General features: G+C 36.4%; 1 protein-coding gene across 1 annotated transcript in view; it reads left to right on the top strand.

Annotated features, from left to right (window-relative positions):
• Positions 1-24,581, top strand: part of EXOC2 (exocyst complex component 2) — a 126,192-nt gene that overhangs the window by 20,206 nt on the left and 81,405 nt on the right. The window contains exons 4-6 of the mRNA XM_059853528.1: positions 202-328; positions 10,169-10,282; positions 14,652-14,776. Coding sequence (XP_059709511.1) covers positions 202-328; positions 10,169-10,282; positions 14,652-14,776 — 366 coding nt within the window. The remainder of the gene's footprint in view (positions 1-201; positions 329-10,168; positions 10,283-14,651; positions 14,777-24,581) is intronic.

The following is a 24,581-nucleotide window of genomic DNA, read 5'->3' as shown; positions in this document are numbered from 1 at the left end:
AGCCATGAATACCTTTTCAGCAGCTATAATAAAATAATTTAGCATAATTGCATCCAGGCTGTTTTGCCATGTATCTTTCAATATATTACCTAGGCATGCATTTTATATTTATAGGATTTTTCACATTAATTCAGTATGTTAGAAGTTGATGGTGCTGGACTACCCTTGTTGTTTTAAGGATCTGTGCTTTGTTTTTTCTAGGTATCTTGGATCAGTCTGCTGTCTGGGTGGATGAAATGAACTATTATGACATGCGCACTGACAGGAACAAAGGGATTCCCCCCTTGTCCTTACGTCCGGCTAATCCGCTTGGTATTGAGATAGACAAGTGAGTACCAAATGCCTTTAATCCACTTTTTTAGTGCTTTTCTCTATGTGTGTCTTTGTGAATTCCAGGGAAGTTTAATGGTTTGCAGGTCAGGGAAAGATTTAAAAACACGTACAGCTCCTAGTATTCTGTTTGATACTCTGAGTTGTTAGTGGACACTGTATCCTGCTTCATAATCCTCTATTTTGGATCATCAATTAGAACTGTAGATAATATAAAAGCCTGATAGATTGAACCCCAGTGATGTTTAGATTTTGAGGATTGGTAAATAACCTGAGGCTTCAGATTTATACATTGTAGTTACGGAATACCTACTGTTGCATTTGAGTTTCATGGGGCTTTTAAGGATATTAGATTGCTATCTGTTGCTAAAATTGCACTGTAAAATGTGATTTATTATGCCACATCAGCTAGTTTATTTTATTGAAATACTGTTTTCCAGCACACAGTCTTCTTTACTTTAGTTCTTAAGTATGGTGGAATTTATGACATTTTTGTCTGAAGTAGTAACTTTGTAGTGAATGATAAATGGAATTAGGGGTCTTTAAATGGTACACTCTTCAAACCTGCCCAACTCTTAGAAATAGCATCAGGAATACTTCTCTCAATCAAGATGCCGGCTCTACCAGACAAAAGGCTATTTAAAATTAAACTATTACGAAGGTCTCATCTGCTGAATACTCTTGTTTGTGAGGAGGAGTGCATTGGAAAAAAATCTGCAGTGTCCATTGTTACCTTGTTCTAGTGAGAAAGCTGCACTTTCCCAAAATCCATGTGGGATTTCTAGCAGATCCACACCCCCTTCCAGCCTCTGGCTGTGCATTTCTTTCCTAGTTTGAATATATATTTTTCTTTCTTTTCAAAGTACTAACCCAATTTTTTTTAATAAGCTGGAGATTTTATCTCTTAAAGTATTTTTCTTTAGCCTTTGGTGTAACTTCTGACAGGTAATTCTTTCATGTTCCTCAGTTTTCCAGACCCTGAAAAAATGTAGACCTTCATACTATGGACAGTATTCCAATGTGTTACTGGGAGACTTTCTGTCACTCTTCCACTCTCCCTCACCTTTTTGTAAATTAAAAACCCCATAACAATCCTTTTTACTACTGTGCTACACAGCAACTACCAGTGAGGTGCTTTGTTAAGTGATTCTCTTGAGTCGCTACTTATAGTTAAGACATTGTCCATACGATAGATAAGAATTATCATATAGAAACTTAAACTGCATTAGTTTAGGATTTGCTTAATTTAGAGTTGTCTATTTGGATGGTTGTTCAATAGAAAACCAATCATGTTCTATTTTAAATTATTTTTCCTGAAAACATTAGAATATGTGTTATTGAAACCTAAAGTTTCATTTGAAAATAAATAAATCAGAAGCATGTAGATACAGATAGGAAATAATCTTTTGTGGAGGGAGGGAATTAGGAACTCTTTGGGCAAGCATATCAAGCCTAGTTCATTGTTCTTGATCTCCCAGGTTCATTGCAGGAGAAGCAGGAAGTTTATGGCACGCACCAGTCTGAGAGACCTATCACTGAGCAGTAAAACAAGTAGTTGTGTGGAGGAATTGAGGGGTTACATTGTGCTTAAGAGGGGAAAGAGAGGAAAAGCCTGGTCTGCCCTCGTGCTATGGTTGACAGCACAGTTCTGACTATAGATGAACATTCTGGGTTTAATTAAAGAATGCCTTCTCAATGGAAAATCTTCCATAATTTTTTTGATCAATTGGACCATTATGAGGTTTATTTCTATAAAATAAACTTTAATGCCATATAGTTTAGCTTACCTCATGTTTGCAGATACTTTACATATGGAATGGGTAAGTATTGAGAAGTTGTACAAGGTAGTGAAAAAAGGCAATTGTAAACTAAGAAAGAGAGTGAATAAGCAAAAAATTAGCAGTAGCCATTGCTAGATACAGGAATATTTGTCACTGGAAGTGATAAAAGCTGTTAGGATGCTTTAAAATAAAAGCCATCCTAATATGATCCTAATAATACTGTTGTGTATGCAGAAAGGCTCTGCAGCATTATGAATCTCTCTTTTATTCATACCTTTGATTTCTCTAAATGTTTTCTTTAAACATGTGCAAATTGGGATCTGCTTTAATTTTGAAGCTGAAGCATTTGGCATTGGTCTGACTTGTTGGGATTTACAACCCTTGCAGCCTTATGGCTGAGAAGGAAGGGAAAGGAGTGCCTTGTGTTGATTATGCAAATAGTGATAAACAAAAGAAACATTAATTGAGAAGCTCAGGGAGAAAAGCAGTGAAAAACAGATGTGATAAAATGGAATAGGAATGAAGTATATTGGAGCATACTGAAGAGAAGGCAGAGGAAGGTGATTAGACTACAGACTGCAAGAGAAAGAAGCCCTCCCTGTAGAAAGTGATTCTCAGGCATTAGCAAATGATACAGAAAAGACAATCTGCAGCGTGGGAATGATTTAGGGGGTTTTTTGAGGGATTTGTTGTTTTGGTTTATTTTTTTATATGGGTTATGCTTGGCTTTAAAAGTTCCTTTTGTGGCTTTTTAAAACATTTTTAATAGTACTTTGTTCAATTAAAATCTGTTTTAAAATTAATTGTAGCTTTTGAACCATTCAGGTGGACACTTTCAAGGTGCTGCAAATGAGACCTTGAAATAAGAGAAAAAACACCTTGTACATAATGAAAAGAAGAGCTTCAGTACAGCAGTTTGCTAAATTATTAGGCATGGACAGGGACAAAAAAGAAATATTCAGACTCAGCAGATAGAAGATTGTAGTTTAATTGGGAGTGATTGAGATTTAGGTGAACAAAAAGTTTGAATTATGAATTAAGGGAAATATGTAATAGTGGGTCTGGCATTCTATTAATAATTAGAATACTGCCTATAGACGTATTGTAGGGGTAACATAGATATACTCAGATATGCACTGGATTTGTCCTTTCATATTCAAATGTTGCAAGGATGCGAAAAAGACAACTATCTTTATACAGTCATCCTCCTGGCTATTCTTTTACATAATCAAGGTATTTTGAATGTTGCATATGCAGTCAAGATATTTTAACTACATGTGTATGCATAATGTTCAGGCTATCATCTTTCAGCCTGCAGGTTTAGCAAGTAGTAAGTATACGTAATTGCTGGCTGAAAAGTTCTTCACATTTTCTAAGTATTAATTGCAGTTCCTTTGTCATGTAACTAAGAATCTCACTTGCTAATAAAAAAAATCAATTACTTTGTAATGAAACTTGAACTTGCTTGTCCATGTGTTTTGGTAGTGGTGACCCTTGAAGTCACAAATGTTTTTGGAGAAGAGCGTTTACACACGTTTCCTCTCCTCCTTTCCTAAAAGCTTTTCATTCATCTTCTAAAACACAGAGCTGATCCAGTCAGATAAGGGGTTTTTGGCATTGATGTAATTTAGTGCCTATTGTGTGTATGCTGTGAGTTAGTCAATTCCCACCAGAAAATAGGTATTTAAAATACTTAATCTTTGAATTATGGTTTTTAATATTTAGTATGGTGTTTATTGTCCTATCACTACCTTTACACTCACTTTCAGTTCAGAGCAGGTCTGGGCCACCTTCTTCCTCAGGAAGTATTTCTGGCTGTGGTGTTATGCAGATGTAGCCAGGAATCTTTACAGAAACATTGAATCATAGAATAGAACCACAGAATTGTTACAGTTGAAGAAGATTTTTAAAGTCATTGAGTCTAAATTTTGACCAATCCCCATCTTGTCAACTGAACCATATCCCCAAGTGCCATGTCCAGCCATTTCTTGAACACCTCCAGGGGCAGTGACTTTACCACCTCCCCTGGGCAGCCCATTCCAATGCCTGATGATCCTTTCAGTGAAGAAATTCTTCCTGATGTCCCACCTGAACCTCACTTGGCACAGCCTGAGGCTGTATCCTTTTGTCTTGTTGCTGGTTGCTTGGGTGAAGAGGCTGTCCCCCACCTGGCCACACACCCTCCATCCAGGCAGCTGTAGAGTCATAAGGTCACCCCTGAGCCTCCTTTTCTCCAGGATAAACACCCCCAGCTCACCCAACTGCATCTCACAAAAGTTACTCTCTAGACCCTTCACCAGCTCCCTTGCCCTTCTTTGGATGTGCTCCCCCACCTCAATCTTCTTGAGTTGAGGGGCCCAGAACTGGGCTCAGCACTCAAGGTGTGGGCTCACCAGTGCCAAGTACAGGGGGACAGTCACTGCCCTCGTCCTGCTGGCCACACTAATGCTGACACAGGCCAGGATGCCCTTGGCCTTCTTGCCCATGTGGGCACACACTGACTCATGTTCAGCTGCTATCAGCCAGCACCCCCAGGTTCTTTTCTGCCAAGCTGCTTTGCAGCCACTCTGCCCCCAGCCTGTAGCTGCCTGGGGTTGTTGTGACACAAGCAAGATTCAGCCTTGTTGAACCTCATACAGCTGGCTTCAGCCCCTCAATCCAGCCTGTCCAGATCCCTCTGCAGAGTCTCCCTACCCTCCAGCAGATCAATACTCCTACTCAACCTGTTGTCATCTGCAAACTATTTAGAGTACACTCGATACCATTGTCCAGATAATTGATAAAGATACTGAACCAGACTGGCCCCAGTAATGACCCTTGGGGAATCCCAGTAGTGACCATCCAACAGCTGGAGGTAACTCCATTCACCACCACTCTCTAGGCATGGCCATCAAGTTTTTAATCCTGCAAAGAGTACACCTGTCCAAGCATTGGGTTGCCAGCTTCTCCAGGAGAAGTCTTAAACAGGTTGCAGGAAGAAGAACAAGTGTGCAGAGTAGTTGTCTCAGTATGAGAAATGTGGAACTTGGTGTGGAAATTCTGACCTTAGCAGCAGTACTTTGATTGGGTTTAGCAGATTAGAGCTGTTAAAAAAGCAGGTTGGTAACACAAGATCATTCAGAATTTTGTATAGTTCTGGGAGAGAACCATATGTCTTGTAGACACTGGTTAAATATGTTGATGGAAAATTTAGATCTACGTGATATTTGTGAATGAATTGCTTGTTCCGATGTACCACATTCTTCCTCCTCCTGCATGACAAGTCCTTCTTTAACCAAGACTCCTCTAACTACTCGGTCAGGCTAAGAAAATTCATTCTCTGCAAAACAGCAACATCAGTCAGACCTAGTGGTGGTTAGAAAATTTTTGAATAGTGTTTGTTGTTTTGCATGTAGCAGAGGTCACTCTGGTGGATCCATCTTGTACATGAAAGCAAAGGCTGACATGCTAAGTACATTCCACATACTTCTATATCCACCCACTCAATACAGATGCTTCCCTCTTCCCACGCCAGCTTCCAAAACAGTTCATTTGGGAAAAGGAAACAGATGATCTTACGCTGCCACCTAATGGTGTACGTCAGCTTGCTACCACGAGATAGGAAAAAACTTTCTGGAGGTTGAGATGTTTATTTTTTAATGGCTTGTATAGAAATGCAGTAAATTTCATCACTGGATGTGATGGGCGTGTGGAAACTTGATCACAGAGATGCATGCAAAAAAATTCTGAAAGCTGCAAAAGAGAGTTGCAGTATAGTCCTAGCTTTATGATATTAAAAAATGAAGTAGTACTTACTGCTTGTTAGGTTGATGCATCAGCTGCAGCTACCAGCCTATAATCTCTTAGTAGATTTCTCTTACCACATTCTGCCAGTTCTACAATACAGTTGCCACTTTGTTTTCATATTTGTAATGAACCCAATGCTACTAGGAAGGAATTGCCAGAGTTCACCCTTGCCTTGTTGCTATTGGAGAGACCTTTCTTAACACCTTCTGATTTGTCGTGTTTAGTCTACACCAGTGTCCCTTACGCTGATCTTTTTGCGCACATTATCAACACAGTGCAGCTGGTACAAAGCCAGCTTCAAGGAGTCTGACTGGTACCAGACAGAGGGGGGAGTGTACAGCAGCTCTAGCTAGCGCTTGTTTATGCTGGTTGCTATTCAGGATCTGTGTTTATTTAAAGTTGCTCCTTTTGACCTTTTAGAAACTCCTGTGGAACTGAGCTTCATGTTACCTTTTGGTGTCTGTGTCTTGCTTTGGGATGCACCTTTAATCTGCAAATATTTTCATATATGCTGAAATTCTGACTATAAGATTCTGAAGTTCTGGGAGCAAAACAATTTTTGCAGAAAAATTACTTCTTGCTAAACTGCATTCATTGTCAGGCTTTGTTACTTAGTATCTGTTGCATCCTGTTGCTCATATTTGATTGTGACTGCTTCGAGGCTGTGATTACCCATGGAGATTTCCAGCTAATCTCTGGAGAATATAAATGCTGTGTATGGATACAAGTTCTGTAGTAGAATTTGTAAGAGCCCATGTATCCTGTACTGTTAAATTTGGTTTATTGCTATTAGTCTGTACAGAACCTGAAGTTTGGAGTTGTGCAAGGAGGGACTTCTCTTGATGGGCACTTGTGGTACAAGTAAATTGAACACCTGTTTTGTATCCAAAGTAAATGTGCATGACCTTTACGTGGAAGCAAGGACCACTACATCTAACGTTATATGACTCTATTAACTGTACTCAACATGTGTTTGAGGGATGTGAAAGTGTATCGTGGCTTGTAACCAAATGTATTTTTATTATACTTCTTATTAATATAACCACTATGCGAAATCACAATTTCTTTTGTATTTAAAATTGTTGCTGAGGCATTAATAAGACTATTTTAAAATGTTAACTGTAGGTGTAGTATCAGATCTAGTTCTATTCTAGGTAAAATAGTGTGCCAAGCAGAAAATACTAGTATACAAATCCAGTATGTGTACCTTTGCTGAAATTGTAAAGGTAGTGTAATACTTAGGGTTGTACAGGGTGGTAAGCTTCACTCTTCCTTTTCTGAGTTTTTCTGGATTCAATTTGTGGTTCCCAGTATCTTTTACAATGATTACTTCTTCATGAAGTGATTCTTGTATAATGAGCAAATCAACAGAGAAGTGATTTACAGTTTAATTGCATTCCATCGAGATCTAAGCTTTTGCTACTGGTTCATCTTCACCCTGTAATGTTGAAAAGAATAAACCAGAAATACTTTCTCAAATCTCAAATGGGCTTGTTTATAAGTAAACGGTAAGCAAGTTTTCATGAGAAAAACTTCCAAAACCTGACTTATTTAATTTACTAATGGAATTTAATGAAACAAACTTGTGTGTATGTGCAGTCAGTCTCTTTTTAGATGCATCTGGCCAGACGTTCTACAAATACAGTTGCTTTCAGTTTGAGCATTTTAGTGTGCACTTCATTTTGAAGACAGCTGTAGCAAGTCTGTATGCAGCAAGCTGTAGCATATCTGTTAGTGGGAAAACTACTGGTAAAATGTACGATAAAAATAAGGGTACTGAACCATACAGTATAACATATTGTTAACATACCTCACACATTCCCATTCATGTTTCTAGTCTGTTGTGACTATGTCTAAAATACGTCTGCACAGATAAAAACATTGTTAATTTATGGTTCTACACAAGTACATCTGCTGGAAAAAAAATCCTCCTAATAACTTTTCAAGGTAGCCAAACATCAAATTGAAAAAAAAATTCCTTCATTTGTGTCCCTCTGTCTGTAGACAAGATTCATTTGCAGTAATTCATTACACTCTATCTTGGTCTCTCTATATATATATATTAAAAAACAGTTTCATTTTTCCCCCTAGGAATTGTATAGCTCATGCATAAGCTTAAATTGTCATGCAGTTATGAGTAGCATTTGGTATTGGTATATTTGAGTGTGTGTGCTTTCTGTCTCTTTTGGGTTTGAAGAACATACTTGGAAATTCTGAAAATATGAGCAAAATTCTGCTTCTGTATTGATTGCATTCACTTAAATAGTGCTTGCACAGAATGGCCAAGTCTCTCCCAAAAACTCAATTTTTTTTTTCTGTTTAGCATTAAAAATGCAGCTGTCTACAAAGATGTCATCATGTGTGGATTGAATATAAATCTTTTTTTGTACAGTTGTACTGTTTATCGCATGTGCAGTACTATCCTTCAATTCATGTTCCTACAGAATCATGTTCTTGACTCATTTGAGGGTAAAATAAAGTATCTTAAATTGTCGTTAAATGAAGAATAAATTGAAACTTTCTTCTCACATCTATGAGCATTTTCTGCTTACTGTCATTCATGAAATTTACGGTCATTGAAAATCCTGAATCTCACTACTCATGTCTTAAAGTTTTAATGTAACATCATCACTTTTTCATTGAACATAGGCAAATGTTGGGTCCCTCATTTTTTTCTTGCTGCAGTTGTTTCTCACACTATTTTCTCTGTATCTCTACTTTTCATATCTGTCATCACTTTTCCTTGAATCTCATTTGATTTTTTTTTTTTTTGGTTTTTAAAAAGTATTGTTTCATGCCCCTGCTGTAATCAGGTGCTACTGATGAAAGACTTCTGTACCATGTCATTATGTACGTAGGTCCTTTGTACCTGCTTGTGCTAATGGCCATTTGGATATGAAAAAAAACTTCCTGGAAACAACTCCTCTCTATATAATTGTACTTTTTAATGTGCCTGCCTTTAGATTTGTTTCACTTAATCTGCTGTTTGCTTTTTATAATAAAAACAGCTTAAACTATCTTGAAACATGTTTAGATTACAGAAAAAACTAAAACTAACTATTCACTGCTTTTGTGTCCATTTAAATGGCTTTCCCTGTGTGTTAAATGTAATTCTTATAACTGACTCTGGATTGCTACTCCCGCCCAAGTTTGCTTTCAAATGCAAAGAATGGCAGACTGATTTTCATTTGCTTACAGTTTACTTTGTATAGCAAAGCTCACCTAACTTGTGAGCATCAGAGAGGGACTTCATTGTCTTTTGAGTTGGATGTTGTTATCCAAAAATGAAATAGTAATTTTTGGAATAGATGAGAATATTTCACTTGAAAAGGACCTAAGTCCATGTAGTCCAACTGACGGACCCATTTAGGGCTGACCACAAATGAATTTGTTTTCCACAATTAGTCTCTGAAGATGGGATGCAGCTGGTGGTAAAGATGAGAGGAGGGAGTGCACCTGGTGATGTATTGAGTGCATGGTGGAATGAATATGGCCAAGTGTTGAGTGTGTGTCCAGACTGAGGGATGAAGGTTGTCGTGTTTTCATCAAAAAGTGCTTTAAATATTTTTGTTACGCAGACTTAAAGTAAATGGAATAAATTTTCTGGATGAGTATCTTAGAAACTACTTATAGTTTTAAAAATGTTGTAGAGAATCTGTTTTCACAAGAAATTCACTCTCATGGTTTCTTCATGCATTTGCAAGACTCAATAAAAATTTACAGAACCTGCTGGTTGCCTCTTCAGATAAGTCTATTTTTCCTTTGTTTTGTGTATGGTAAACAGATAGATCAGTGTGTTCTGTTTTGCAAGAGAATTATTTTAACTCAGTATTATACTTTTTCCAGTGTTTGTATATAATAGAAGTATATTCTGTATATCTCCCTTTCATGTTTCTGTGACTTCTGCTGCTCAGGAATCAATAGACAATAATTGTGTGAGATCATTTACAAGCTGCCAAACTTCTCATGTGTTGCCATCTTAAAGTTAAATAGAAGCATTTTGTACAGACAAAATTTCTGTCTTATGTGTAATAGTGAAATCAAAATGGTAAAATTAATTTTGCTTAGAATAGATTTTAGTCTCTCCCAGTCATGTTACATGTGTCTGTAATAGCAGATTTAATTTCAAGGTGAGTTATAAGTTAATGTTCCCATCTTATAGGGAAATTATTTGGTGTTTTTTGTTAGTTTGGGGTTTTTTATGAATGTTTTAATTGTAAGCTGTTTACAAGTCTATGTTTCACTGAAAAAAAGGAATATTCATTTTTCAGGGGCAGATTTCCTCAAAAAGATTTAGAGTCACTGTTTCCTGGGATGAGCGCTGATTTCACAAGTGAAAACTTTTCTGCTGCCTGGTACCTGATTGAGAATCATTCAACAACAAGGTTTGTTGCTGTCATAGAATTAATCGTTTCAAATGCAAGTCACTGATGGTATTTCATTATGCAGTAGATGTGTCAGTGGTGGTTTGCATTTACATCAAATAGTCACAGTTGTTTCTGGTGTGTCTGCTTGGCCTGAAACTTAAATCAACCAGTTTGCTTAATCTGCTTCTCAGAAAGACCTTGTTTTTAACCAGACCTAATTTATGATGGGGTTTTTTATTTATCCCCAGCCCCCAATATCAGATAAAATCTGTCTTTCTTCAAACTTTAGGAATCAAGTTAGCACAGTCTTGAGTGGAAACTCCAGATGTTAAGTCATGAATAGAGACACAGGTTATGGGCACTGAACAGATTACTAAAATTGTTCGTATCAATTAGCTTGTAGTTAACACTTTTGGAAAATGCTCAAGTAGGATCTTGAGGTAAATTCCCTAAAATCTTGACAATTAAGATCTTAATTTAGAAATACCGTTCATAGTATGTACTTACATTAATGTATTATATAAATGTATTTTTGCACGTATCACTGAATTCCAAAACTTTTATCTGCTGTGTGTTCACATAATACTGGAAGTAATTTTTAATGGAGAAGATGAGCTTCTCTTCTTGTTTTTAGCTAGATAGTCCAGTGGGTAATTTAAAGGGAAATATGACTTTACAAATTGTTTTAGTTTTGTTTCCTACTAGTAGAAAAAGATATGTGTTGCTTCTTGGTTTTGGGGGTGAGAGGATATTTGGTTTTTAAAGCTCCAGAAACAACCATTACTCTGCTTGGGAAATACTTAAATTTCCTCTCAGAATGGTGGTACTTTAAAGGGCCAGAACAGCAAGAGAACATGATTGCCTAATACACATATAATGACAGCATCTTTTGAAATCAAGTAACTAACAGGAGTTATTCCAAATTAATTATGTCTGTCAGAATCTGATAACTTTGGGGATCATCAGGTTTTTTAAAAAAAATTAGGAGATAGTAAATTGATAAAGAGTACATAGCTTTTGATGTAGGTCTTTGTAAAAAATTTTCTCTATGTTTGGCTCTTGGTCTGTTTCCACTTTGTTGCTCATCCACATGGGCACCAGTGACACTGCCCAGGGAGATGCAGAACAGATCACAAGTGATTGCAGACTGGGGACAACAGTCAAGAATGTGGGAGCCTAGGTAATTTCCCTTTATATGTGAAGAGGAAAGCTTCAGGTAATAGGGATGCATCCTGTGGATTCACAGATGGCAATACCCCTGGTTTCAAAAGCAGCACTTTTTTGTTCTGTGGCTGGGTCCATGACTAAAGAAAAAAGACTGCTAATGAGAAAAGAAATTAATTTGAAAAAGTGGGGTGGGAGAATGGGAGCGTCTTTGCCAGCAGGTTTGTACTTTGGTGTCGAAAACTTCAAATTCAGAATATCAGGGGATGGTGATAACAGCCTGCAGTTTAATGAAGGGAGCAGGGTGCTACCTCTGGGTTCAGTGATGGCATTAAGACTGCTGTAGGTAATTACAAAACTAGCTGGAAGTGTCTAACCTTAAGTCCCTTTACATACTTAGGTGCTGTCTGAGAAGCAAGTAAGAGACGTGTAGAGTTAGACAAACATACTGCTAGAATAAAGTGGGATAGCTCATGTACCTCGTATTTTGGGATGGATAGCAAGAGGCCACCTGAAGAAGATATCTAGGAAAGAAGAGAGGGACTTGACCTTCCTGTGAAGAACAGCTGGAATAAATATATGGGCCCTGTTATGGAGGAGGATGGTTGAGATCTTGTTCAGGAGTCTGGAATGGGTGACATTGCAGTGGCATGAGGAAGTGAACAAAATCTTCCTTAAGCAACTTGGCAAAGTTTCCAGAGAGCAGACACTGGATTTTGTACAAGATTTTAATGTCCTTCATATTTACAGGAGGGGCAGCAGTCCCAGGAGGCTTGTGAGGAGTTCTGGGAATGACTTCTAACGTAGCTGCAGTGTGGGCCTTCAGGGGTGCTACTCTTCTGAGTAGGATTCTTGCAGACGAGGCAGGGGATGTGATAATCAGTGGCAGCCATGGCTGTAGCAATTGTGAAATAGTTGAATTCATGACTCAAAGGGGTGTGGGGAAGGCAAGCAGGAGAGGACACACCTGGGATTGGAAAGCAGTCATACAGAAGATAATCCAGTGTTTGTAAAAGTTGACTGTCTAGTGCAAATCATCTTCTGGGGCATATCAGCAGCAATGTGTTAGTTAAGATATGGAGATTATTCTGCTTGGCATTGTTAAAGGTGCAGTTGGAGTGCTCTGCCACCTATGGCCATTGCTATAAGAAAGATGTGAGAGCTGAAGCACAAGCTCGGGAGAGGATAAATATTGGTGGCTGTACAGCTTGAATGAGTTAGGTGCTTTTAGAAAAGAAAAAACATTTTTAGCACTTTGTCTAGTATCAGCTTAAGTATTTTATCCTTCTGCTGAAAAAATTCCATCGATTTGTGTCTTTGCATGTCAGCAGTTTCAAGTAATGATCTCCTCCATCCAGTGGCATAAAAAGTGTTAATTTGTACTTTTAAATGAAATCTGGAGTTTTTTGCATATTAACTCCACTTATATTGGTTTATAAAATCCAGATCTTAGTGTTGAAGGTTCAAGAGCACTGTAAAACTCAACAGGAATAAATGCTCAAAGGGTAGGGTGAATCCAGTTATGTTTTGAATCTAACTATAGATGTCTCTTGAAATAAAGAAGCAGCAAAACTGTTTTGGTTGCTTTTCTTTTTTTGCCAATTCAACATGTGTAGTCTTAGAAATATTCTGGAATTGTATAAATATCATCCCATATAATTCATGCTGTTTTTCTGGAAACACAGCAGTGGTTTAGTTTTTGTCCTCTACATAACCTTAGCTATTGGAAGTGGTAAATGTGTGGTGCACTGACATTTTGGTTAGCTTATGTCTGTTTTTTCCTTGAAGGATATTCTTTTTAAGAAATCAGTATAACATCATTTTTACTAATTCTTTTAATCCTGGCAATATCCAGTTAAATAAAAATAAACTATTTTGACATGCTGTGAGATCCTCAGGTAACATAAAACAGTGCTTAAAAGGAGAACTGTACAAATTTTCATTATTTGGAAAATGCTGCTGGTAAATTCTTCACATATGCCCAAGTGGACCAATCCAGGTAATGAGTAATGTTATTTCTGTCCAGCAGATGGAAACAGAAAATTAGGCAAAATTTTGCGACATCATCAGTATAAAAAGAAAACTGCTTTAAAGTGCACCACTGTGCTTTGCCTCCCAGCAGGTGGTGATAGCCTTCTTATTGCCTGGGCTAAAATTGGCTTTGTTCTCTTAATGTGTCTTTTTCTACCAGCTCTTTTTAAAATGGGCACAATACTGATGGAATTGTCTTATGTCTTAGTTTTCTACTTCCTTGATCCCTCTCCTCACAGGGGTATGATGCAGTTTTTTTGTTTCATTTTTTTTTGTATTAGGGAGACAGCTTTGGCCAGCAGCTAAGAAGAAAGACTTGAAGGATGAAAATCATGTGCTATATTTGTATTTCTGAGCTTGTTTTTGGTGGTGTTTCTATAGTTAGTCAAGTTATATAACTCCTGAGGTCATATTAATCATCATTAAAAAAAATATATAATTAATGAAGATTTATTCACAACATAAGACTTCTCAATTAATTGAAGGTGCTTGCAAAAAATAAAGATGTAAATCAAATATAAACTGGCAAAAATTAAGAAATATTAGGAAAATCAGATAAAAAAGAAAGCTCCCATACCAACAACAGTGACGAGTTGTCAATTAATATTGCCCTATGAAGGGTCTTTAAAAAATATTTCAGCAGATTGTATATAAAAACCATACCTTCATAAAGCAGGAACCTGTTTAGCTTTTTTTTTTATTTTTGAACTAATATTGTATTCATTTCTGAACTGTATGTCCAAACCAACATAAAAGTATTTAATTAATTCAGAAACAAAAGTGAGAAAGGATTATCAGTAAAGCTGCAGAATTAAACAAATGTAATTATTAAAGAGACTTGTAACATCTCAGTTGTTAATCTACTGTGTACTCTGTGTAGTGAATTCTACTGTCACCTATTTAATATAGTACGGATAGTTAGAAGAAACATCTTGACCAGGTTGTATTATGAAGAAATCACTTCCATCACAAGTGATAGGCGCCTTCTTCCTATTTAGGGTTGAAACTAACATACTGAGATCTTTGGACTAAGAATCAACTCTCATTATTGAAACACACTCATTAGCAATTACTTTGCCCTTACTAGTTGTTCTGAAAGTAAGTGGCTTTATTTTCCAAGTAGTTTGTTCTGTTTATTTAGTAGCTGACCTTATTGTTTTAATGTCTCTGAGGTTTTCTTGTTTGTTTTCAGTTTTGATCAGCTAAAAACAGCTGTTGTGAATTTGAAGAAACAAGCCAATAAGAAAAATGAAGGGAGTCTAGCTTATGTCAAAGGAGGTCTCAGCACATTTTTTGAAGCACAAGATGCTCTGTCAGGTAAAGATGCTTTGCGCTCACTAAGTACAGTATAAATGAAAATATGTGCATATATGGTTGAATTTAATACCAAAAATGCTGTTTCTCTTCATGGTCTGTACTAAAACTGTATAATGAGCCCAAAATCTGTGCTGTGTTGTTCACAAGCTAGAATTGGCTACCTCATTGATGTGGTTTATTTGCAAAAGATGTCACCAACTGTATCTTATAGGAATTAAAGGCATTTGATCAAATGGCTTAGACCACAAGTGCAAGAAAGAGAAGTGTTAAACTGGAGTTAAGATGGCTTGCAAACTGTAGCAACAGAAAAGATTGATTTTATGATGCCTTATTCAACAGTCAAATGGTAATATTTATATGAATATCCAGACACTTACTGCTTTGGGAGATCAGAGTCTTTCTGTTCTGTTTGCCATTGGCAGAATGCAGCATACTAGTGAGATTATCACAGTTGCCATTTATATGGATGTATGTTTACTGTACATAGACACACACAGACACACTCTTAAAGCATCAGATGTCTCACAGGACAAACCTCATTGTGGGCTACTGTAGTCCTGTCTAGCGAGGCTCTGGTCTGGGTGAGACAGCAACAGTGCCCAGGAAACCATCCCCAGTAGGTTTGTCATTTACCACTTTGCTGGTTGTCCATTCTGGTCATTGACCCCTTTGGCCAAAATCCAACAAGCTTCAATAACAAAAGAATTAAAGAATTTAGCAGAAAATCTGAAGAATGGGGTGGTAGTCACAGGAAGGGACTCTAAGAACCATGACTTGGCATTGTTTCACCTTTTAAAGCTGAGTTTTCATTAAATGCTAGGAAAAAATAATAGGCTTTCCTTGTAATTCTTACACATCTTGAAAATACTGAAATTCTATTTTTTTCCTTAATTGTCTCAAACGTAATCCCAAATAAATAATGAAATGTGGCTTGTTTTTCACAACCAAATCTGCTTTGCATATGGAATATCGCATATTCTAAAAGACTGAGAGCTCTGTTTTCAAGAAGTTGCTGCTATGGAGAAAAAGTAGTGCTAACAGTATTACCTTGTAAGATTAGTTCTTGGATCAGCAAATACTAGTAGGATTTGAAGAAAGATAAGGCAAACCATAAATGTTGTGAGGTTTTAGAAAAGCTGAGCACAACTGAGTAATTTTCTTTTGTTCCACCTCTTAGTAGTATTTTGCCTTGGGAGACTGATTATCTGATAAATGAGGAGGTCAACAAGCAAGTTGTAATGTGAGAAATACTAATAAAATAATGGTAGGGAAAGCAACCTCATTTTATTTTACTAAAACTATAGTCTCATTTTTTAAAAAATTATAAGCTGTAATATTGCTTTGTGTCTTTTACCTTTATCGGTGTTACTTTTACTTAAAATCAGGGTTAATCAGTGCAGTCCTTTAGCAAAATTATGACCTTAAACTTGGGATGACTCGAGTGGTTTTCAATGTCACTTTTTGTCTGTAACCAAAATGGCTTGGCTTTGTCTTGCCCTCAGTAATCTCCCCTTAGCTGAAAGTCTGCTTCAAAAGGAAGCAGGCTTTCAGCTTGTACAGTGAATTAAAGTGGTATAATGGAAGAATGGTCTTGATGCTGTTGATGAATTCTTGATGAGGATGCAGTACGGGTCCCAGCTGCCTTCTGTAGCATTTTCGTACACATTTCTCTGTTGAAATGTCATCCTAAGTGCATGTGCAGAAGATTTTTTGCTTCTTTTCAGTCACTAAATCCACTCTTATTGCATATGAATTTTAGTTTTGAATGCAGAATTACGTATTTGCCTGTTCTTCCTCCTTATGCAGGATATTTTTGAGAGAGTATAGCTGGGAAAATTGCATAACTTTTTTAAGACTTGAACTTGTGATAAGAGCAATCAACTGTTAAGTTGGATGTTGCTTCCAGTGGCAAGAAGAAACAAAGGACTTCTTTGGTGCCAACATCCAGCCCTACTGCCAGATGTCAAAACTTTTTCCAGAACATTTGATGACTACAGTTTTCTCAAATGAAAGATGCTGAGAATTAAGAGTAAGCATTATTAGCATTGTTCTAGAGAACCAGCACAGATGCAGATTTTAAAAAAACAACAGCAAGAACCAAACAAAAACCCCCAAACCAACAAACCCCTATTAATTCTTCTGCATGCAGTTATGAAATTCAAGCTTTTTAACAGAAGAACATTAAATTAAAAATACTATCTGGCTTGACAGTGATTGTGCAAGATGATGTTATGGCACTTTTCTGCCCTTACACACCTAAGGGTGAATTTTAATGTCTTATTTTCTCCTTTAAAGAAGTGCAACTAGAATTTTTATGCATTTCAACAAAGCTACATGAGTAGTAGTTTATATTTGAAAGCTGAAAAATTGTTTCAGCACAAACTCTTAGGGACATAGCCATTGTTCTGCAAACTATTATTATTTGATGCTGAGCATACAACTGTCATGGATGAAAAGTGACTTAAGGGAAAACCCTTACTGAATACATTTTATCTGCCTTCCAATATGATTTAAATTTTCTGAGTTGGCTCATTTTGGTTTAGATATTTTTTAACTCCCGTGCTTTGGAAAGATTTCTAAAATCTAATTTATTTTCTAAAGATATGGGGTTTTGAGGGCAAAAATTTAGACTCTCATTGTTCCCCTTCAGATATCTTAGAGCACATCTTCTAAGCCCAGTGGTTATGCTTCATAAACTGCAGGTCTGTTGCCCTGTAGTTACAGAACGGGGCTACTTGTGAGCAGTTACTTCTGTTGTCTCCCTACATTAGTACACGATAACTTTTCATAGGAGGATCACACTAGGAGGTGTAACACTTGCTTCTCCAGTTACTTCATACTTCGCTACACCTTTTATACATACTTTTTAAAACTCATATACATTTAACAACGCTTGTTTCAAATATGTTACCTTGATTAAGGAAACCCTTAATTAGTGATTATTGTACAGCTTTTTTCATTAGTTAGGACCAGTAAGTTCTGTCTGATCTTAAATGTACTATCAGACTCTATTACACATTTAAATGACTATTAATATTTTCATAAATAAGAAATGGAAAGCATAAAAAGCAGTCCTTAGATGTTTATTGTATTTTGTGATTTAGAGGCTGTTTGCTAAGAAAATAAGAGCTCAAATAGACCAGAACCCATCCTTGTTTGGTTTAATTTCCAGAATAGCCTTATCAGATCCTCATGTCTCTCTGCCTGTTAGCTTGGCTGACAGTTTGACAGTGACTCTGCAGAGATGTTCAACAGGAAGTTTGTTTCGTCAGCTGAAGGGAGCCGTAAACTGAGCTGAGGGGAGCACGGTTTATCTCAACTTGACCTACTTGTCAGTGTCAGGGAGTTCAGCTGGTTCATTTCCTGTAATTCTAATTGCAGCCTAGAAAGTAGCATTCCTAAAAGGGTGTCTGTTTATGTGTTTGTAGTTAAGACATATTTTACCGTCACGAGCAAATCAGGTCCCACACAGAAGTTGTTAGGAAAGTTAGCAAATTTATTTTCTTTCAGTATGTTTTTTTTCCGAAATGCTCTTTGTAATGAACCTAAGGCTGCAGTTTCTTCTTATTTAAATGACAGGGAAAAAATAGGGAAATGACTACTTCAGTCACTCAATCACACAAAAACATGTAAGTACGACATCTCTGTTGGCAGGTAAAAAAGGTGCTGTAATGTCTTTAAAACACAGATATCGTGAGCAAATTTGAGGTTTAGATTTGGTTCTCTAGTTTGCCATGGCAACAGTTTTTTTGCAGTTACAACTACAAACAATTTTTTGTGATTTTCAGGAAGAAGTCCATACAAAAGAAGCACTGCTGGCTTTTACAACACTGTTCCTTTTTTCCCTCTCCCCCTCCTGTTCAATTACATCGCCTGTGGGAATACCTGCATAATAGGGACCTTGGATTATAGTTGGCCTTTTGTCTACTACCTTTCTTAATACATAAGCTAGGATGGTGTAGCTGAAATTACCTGGCTGAAATTATCCTAATCTGGCCAATGCCTGTTTTTTTCATTTGGTTTTGGTTTTTTTCTTCCTGTAGACTATTTTTACAGTTCATTCCCTAAGGCTCATTCTAGAACGAGCATGTTAGTGATCCAGGATTGGATTCAGGCTGAATAAATCTGTGCTGCTGGCATGATGTCTGTTAAATTCATTTTCTTCTAAAGGAAAACAAAAAATATCACCTGAGCTATATTCAATTCTGAGTCAGACTGGGAAGTTGAGAAGCTAAAAACTGATGCTAGTCTGTCATAAATGAGTCCCTTTGCTTCAGACTTTTGAGGAATTTTGTTATATTTTAATTTAAAGAGATCATATAGACCCAACCCAATTTTTCATTAATGATTCTGTTTGCGAACTAGATTGATAATTAATTTTGAAATGTTTTTCTTTTTTCCAGTTAAGTGTGCTAGCGTGTGACTGGTTTTGCTTGGTAACATGGGATTTGGATGGTTTACCAGGTTTTGCTGTTGTCACGTTGCTGCTTTGTAACAAATCTAATTCACACTTTTGCTTTACTTTACTCTCATGCATGTTTTTTCAAATAATATGGATTTTTGTTAAACCTATGAATTTGAGTAAATCAAATTCAAATATATGATTGCTACCTAAATGTTGTACAGGTGACTTTAAATGTCTGGAATAGCACTGTTTCTAATTCTCTGTGTGATGTGTGTCTATTAATTTTATCCTCCTACTTCAAGTGATAGAATATTGTCTTTGCAGGGTAAGAACAGTCTGCTGTTACAGCTAGTGATTTTAAAGGTGATAATTTTTAGAGCATAAGAAAGAATAGGGCCATGGAAACAAGCTGGCAAAAACTGATGCTGCATGTATCAGATAAATATCTGAGAGCATATCAGTTACTTCAGAGTAGCAGTTCCCCTGCATGTGTGTGCCCCATAGCAGGTGCAAGTTACATTATTTCAAGTTAGGAATTATGATCATGCCTCCATGTAGTCATCATGAAACAATAGCCGATGTGCTCTCTGCTCACTGTCTAGCTTTCCAAGTGGGTCCTCCTGTCTGAATACTTCAATCATCTTTGTGCTACCCTTATAGGCAGAAACTGAATGAGAAGGATAAGTACTATCATTGCTTCATATTTTTCCTTACATTTATAGGCCTTCTCAGCATCGGAAATGAAAAAATAGATGTGCTAAATTAGGCATTCTAAAAATAGCCATGTTAAATTAAACTTAATTTAATTTAGCTTGTTGAAAACTTGTGTTTTGATCTTTCAGTACTAGATAACAAGAGGGACATTAAAATGAGAAATGTATTCTGAGAGAAAGATGACCTGATAAATGGGTGCCATAAAGTATGTAAGTGGTGGTAGGCAGTTTAGTCTCGGGTGCATGCTTCCTCTTCATGCAGTTCTTACGGTCAATTTTTGTAGCGGACCAATTGTTACCTTAATGCAGTTTTATAAAAGCAAAAATTATCACAATTGATAAAAGGCTCAACTTTCCTTTGGTGCAGATCCTAGCATGGTATTGTGTAGGGAGTTAGGGTTTTTTGTCTCAAGCAAGAGAAAATTTGATTACAAAACATGAGAAACAGCAGCAATTGTCACAGGTCGTAGTAAAAATTCTCTGCCCAAGCTCTGCTTTTATGCTGGCTGCTCATGTATCTTCTTCATCAGTTACTGTTTTAGAGATGTGAGCTAATACTGGCAGAATTTCTCCAAAGGGATGTAATTTTGGCAGCTTATAGTTACTGTGTGGCTGTCATATTTTATGAACTTGGTTTTTTTTCAGATAGGTTAACTCTTTTGTTTGAATTTGAAAAATAGTAAAGCATGTAGGAAGAGAAATACCTTTTGCAATTGCAATTTTCAAACAGCTAATTCTGCAATTGATTGGAAGTGTGCAAAAAAGTTACCTATGATTAAATTTGATCCAGACTTATCCTGCAAGCCATAAACCACCTTAATTTCATGCTACATTTTTCCGTTTTGATTTCCATGCCACCTTTTAAATGCAACATTTAAGACCTTCTTTTATTTTTACTATTTTTACCTTTCACAGAGTCAGAAAGTTAGCGCCAGTAAAGAGAGGAGAGCATTTTCTGTACTGTTCAATTCTGATGTGTTCTGGCAAAGGCCTGGATCCAGTCCCGGAATTTTTAGTGGCTTCATAGGCAGAGTAATAAGCCACATTTTCCTGTCTATTTCCAAGATATTTGCCCAGAGATATCAGACTTGCTGTAATATAAGTCCATCTGAAAACAAGTTGTCTGGTCTCAATTTTTAGAATAAAATTTTTTGGGTTTATATATCAATAAGGCCTCCCTTCCTAGCACTGTGCTTCATTTACCTTAAAATATCCTGTTAATTCTGTCTATTTTCTTTGATTTTTTCCACTGTGTTGGGTAAACAAGCTTGAGGAAGTAAATGCTAGAGAAACAAAACACAAAAAGGCAACTTAAGACAATACTGCATTTAGTTCAATAGTTTGTCATTTTTGCTAGGATTAATAATATTAACCAAAACAAAGCTGAGTTTGCTATGCCAATCCAAAAATATCTAGAATTCTCAAGGGGCACTGCAGGAATGACCAAACCAAACTAGATTTAGCACTATTAACCTATGGCCAAAGGAAAAACAAAGACTTCTTTTTTTTTAAAAAAAGATTTTGGTAGAGTAATGTATTAGGAGCTCTGTTCATGGCATGCTGTCTTTATTGCTTTCCTCTTTATATGCAGCCCTGCAGTCCTGTTAAATCCATTCAGAACAGTTTTTACCTTACATAGGGATGCTCTCCTCATCAATGGCCTTCTTATATTTTGCTAAAATTACAAAAAATTGCTAATCTTTCAATCAAAGAAATCAAAAGCATTTTTATTCATGCATCAGGCATGAATCCTGGCTATGTTCTGATGTGTTCTGCATTCCTCTATTACTGTTCTCTGGTGCCTGGTTCTTAGTTAGGGCATCAAATCTTCTTAAATACTTTTCTGTGTTGTCCTTGCACATCTTGTATTTTTCCCCTCCTGATTTCTGCATCTGACTAAAAAGGATGTGATTTATTTCAAGTACTTTTTTCTTTAACTGCGATTCTATGAAAATGACTAAGATTTTCAGATATACCAAATGCATTTCTAGCCATCCTTAAGTCAGAAAATGGTAGAAAATGTTCATCTGTGTTGCTTTGAACTTAGAGGCTGAGGAACTTTTGAGAATGCCACGCCTGGTGCCAGTCTCAAAATACATTTTAAAAATATCTAATGAGGAAATCAAGTATGAAATTTGTAAATCAAAAGCTGCATGATCCTGGCAAGATCCTGGTTTAATTTATTAGATTCATGATTACCATAAATCTAACAAAAAAGCCCATTGCCTTGCTTAGATTAAATAAGATTGTTTTCATCAAAAGTAGCAATGAATTAATTGCAGTTTATTTTAATACAAGGCCTGAATATTGGCTTATTTTCCAGATTAAACTTTGCATATGTTCTGGTGTATTTAGTTGCAGTTAGAGGTTATGAGTTTTGAACTTAGTTTCTTCACTATTATTAATCAGTATCTGCCTGCAGCTGTGAAGTTTGCAAACCTTTAAATATCGTGACTTAGCTGGGAAACGTGAACACTTACTGGCAAAGATGATACAAAATACAGTTAATTATCTGGCCTTAGTTGAAGCATCCAGATGTAGCCTTTGCTCATTTTTATTTATTGTATGCTTCATACAGTAAAGCCTCTAAAAATAAGGAACAGATTCTGCTAGGTTTCCAACTGCTTTTCTAACTTGTGTAGCTTGTGTCAGGTAAATCCAGGGTAACTGGCAGTTCAAGAAAAATCCCATCTTTCCTTTATTTCTAGCCTTCTAAGATCTAAAATTTTCTCCTTACTCTTCTTATTGCAGACAGTGGTGAGTTCAGAGTAAGAAGTTGCAGTTGAAGGTAATCTTCAGTACTGGTAGTGTGGAAAGAATCGGGAGTCTTTCCACCTTCCCTTGTCTATATGCACCTTTCCTTATACTGCAGTGCTGCCACTGAGGCAAGGTTTAGGCAAGCTCACTGATCAGTAAAGCAACATTTCTTCTTTATTTAGTTTTGCACCAAATTATCTCACTGCAGCTGCCCTGCAGCTGTGTGATTGCTAGATCCAGCAAAAGGAAGCACTTTGGGTACAGGAAAACAGGGGTTGTCCCAAACAGTATCATCCCACTATTAGATGGATTTAGTGCTTTAAGAGAAAAAAATAACTTGAGTATCTCTAGATTCTTTTCAAAGATGAGGTCTACAGATAGTTTTGCTTGTCTAAACTTCTAAATCAACGACTTTTTGTCTGGTCTCCACGGAAGGAACATGCACTTTCACAATCATTTGATGCAGATGGAGTAAGCTCAGACTTCATTAGAAAGCCTTTTTCACTTTGGAAACTTAAGACTTTTTTTTCTTTTGTAACTCAGCCTTGGGACACTATGAATGTGCTCTCTATTGCTAAATTGGAATATGATGTGTAAAAATAACTACAGTAAACAAAGTAGCTTAAACATGTAGAAGGAAATATAACAAATTTATTGTGTGAACACAGAGTAGTTTAAGTAGGTTTAGACTTTACAGAATGTCCTAAAATACCTTATTTCAGACAATGGTTCAAAAATGCCTTTTTTTTACATTCCTAGTTACATATGCTTAATATACCTTTATCTGTACTCTGCAGTGCTTTCCATGCTTCTGAAACTCAACACCTTGGTTTATTTTATTTTTTTTTCCCCCACTGACATACTTTTCTCTGTCTGAAAGTGTGTTTTGAATCAATTTAATAGGACCATTCTTCCTGGGTTTCTAACATCAAAATTTTCAAACTAAGATTCTTGAATACTGTTTTCCAGGTTGCTATGCACAATAGCTACCAATGTGAAAAGAAATTACTTTCTGCTTTCTAAAAGGAAGAGGAGGGAATAGTATATTGCTATTGTATGTTCTTTTCTGAACAAGATGAGAAAGAAAATTGCTTTGGGAAGATGTATTTTAACTTTCAGCAACTGGGTAAAGATCATGATATTTTAATTTTAGTATCATCATAATTTCTAAGTAAGCTGCCTTCATAATAAGAAGCTACATATTAAAACTTTTTGAAGGTTCTAACATGGTAGATAGTGCTCTTCCAAAACTTATGTACGAGAAAAAAGTCCTCATCTTGTTTTACCTTTTGTTGCCAGTATGTATGCTTTGGTAGAGGTTTCAGTATTACAGTTCACTTTTGGAAATGCTGAGGTGTGCCCCCTTCAGAAACTACCTGATATTGCATTGGTCAGCAATTAATGGTATGTAATTAATGGTTCCAAAATGCTAAATTTTAAAAACCTCTGAGACAGTATGTAACTTAGATTTTTATCCACATCTATTTTTAAAGTTTCTTTCAAAAGTATGTTTCATAGAATGACTTCAAAATATGTAAATTAAAATCATTACAGTTTGATGTGATTCCAATAGTACTTGCAACATTTGGCTTTAAAATGTCTGTTTATGTTGTGGTTGCTGTTCTGCTGAACTTGCTTTTCAGTATGTAAAGTTAATTGCGCTACAATAATTGGCTGCCTCTGACTGAAAATGATATATAGAATTACAATCACGTCAGTAGAGCCACTAATGCTTTTGTTATAAAATTGTAGAAGTACGCTTGTTGGGAAGTGCTGTCCCCATTGTACACAAAATATGTGCAGCAGCTAACAACACGCCATCTTCTAAGGCAGATAGATAAATCTCAGTCCTTAAAATGTGCAATAATCTTTCAGTTTCATTTCAGGGTTGATTATCTTAATAAATAGGATGTCCTAATTAGATTTTTTC

Source organism: Haemorhous mexicanus, chromosome 1, assembly GCF_027477595.1.
Source record: "Haemorhous mexicanus isolate bHaeMex1 chromosome 1, bHaeMex1.pri, whole genome shotgun sequence".
NCBI classification, from domain to species: domain Eukaryota; kingdom Metazoa; phylum Chordata; class Aves; order Passeriformes; family Fringillidae; genus Haemorhous; species Haemorhous mexicanus.
The sequence above is the reverse complement of the archived record's forward strand: the minus strand, read 5'-3'. Positions and strand labels throughout refer to the sequence as shown.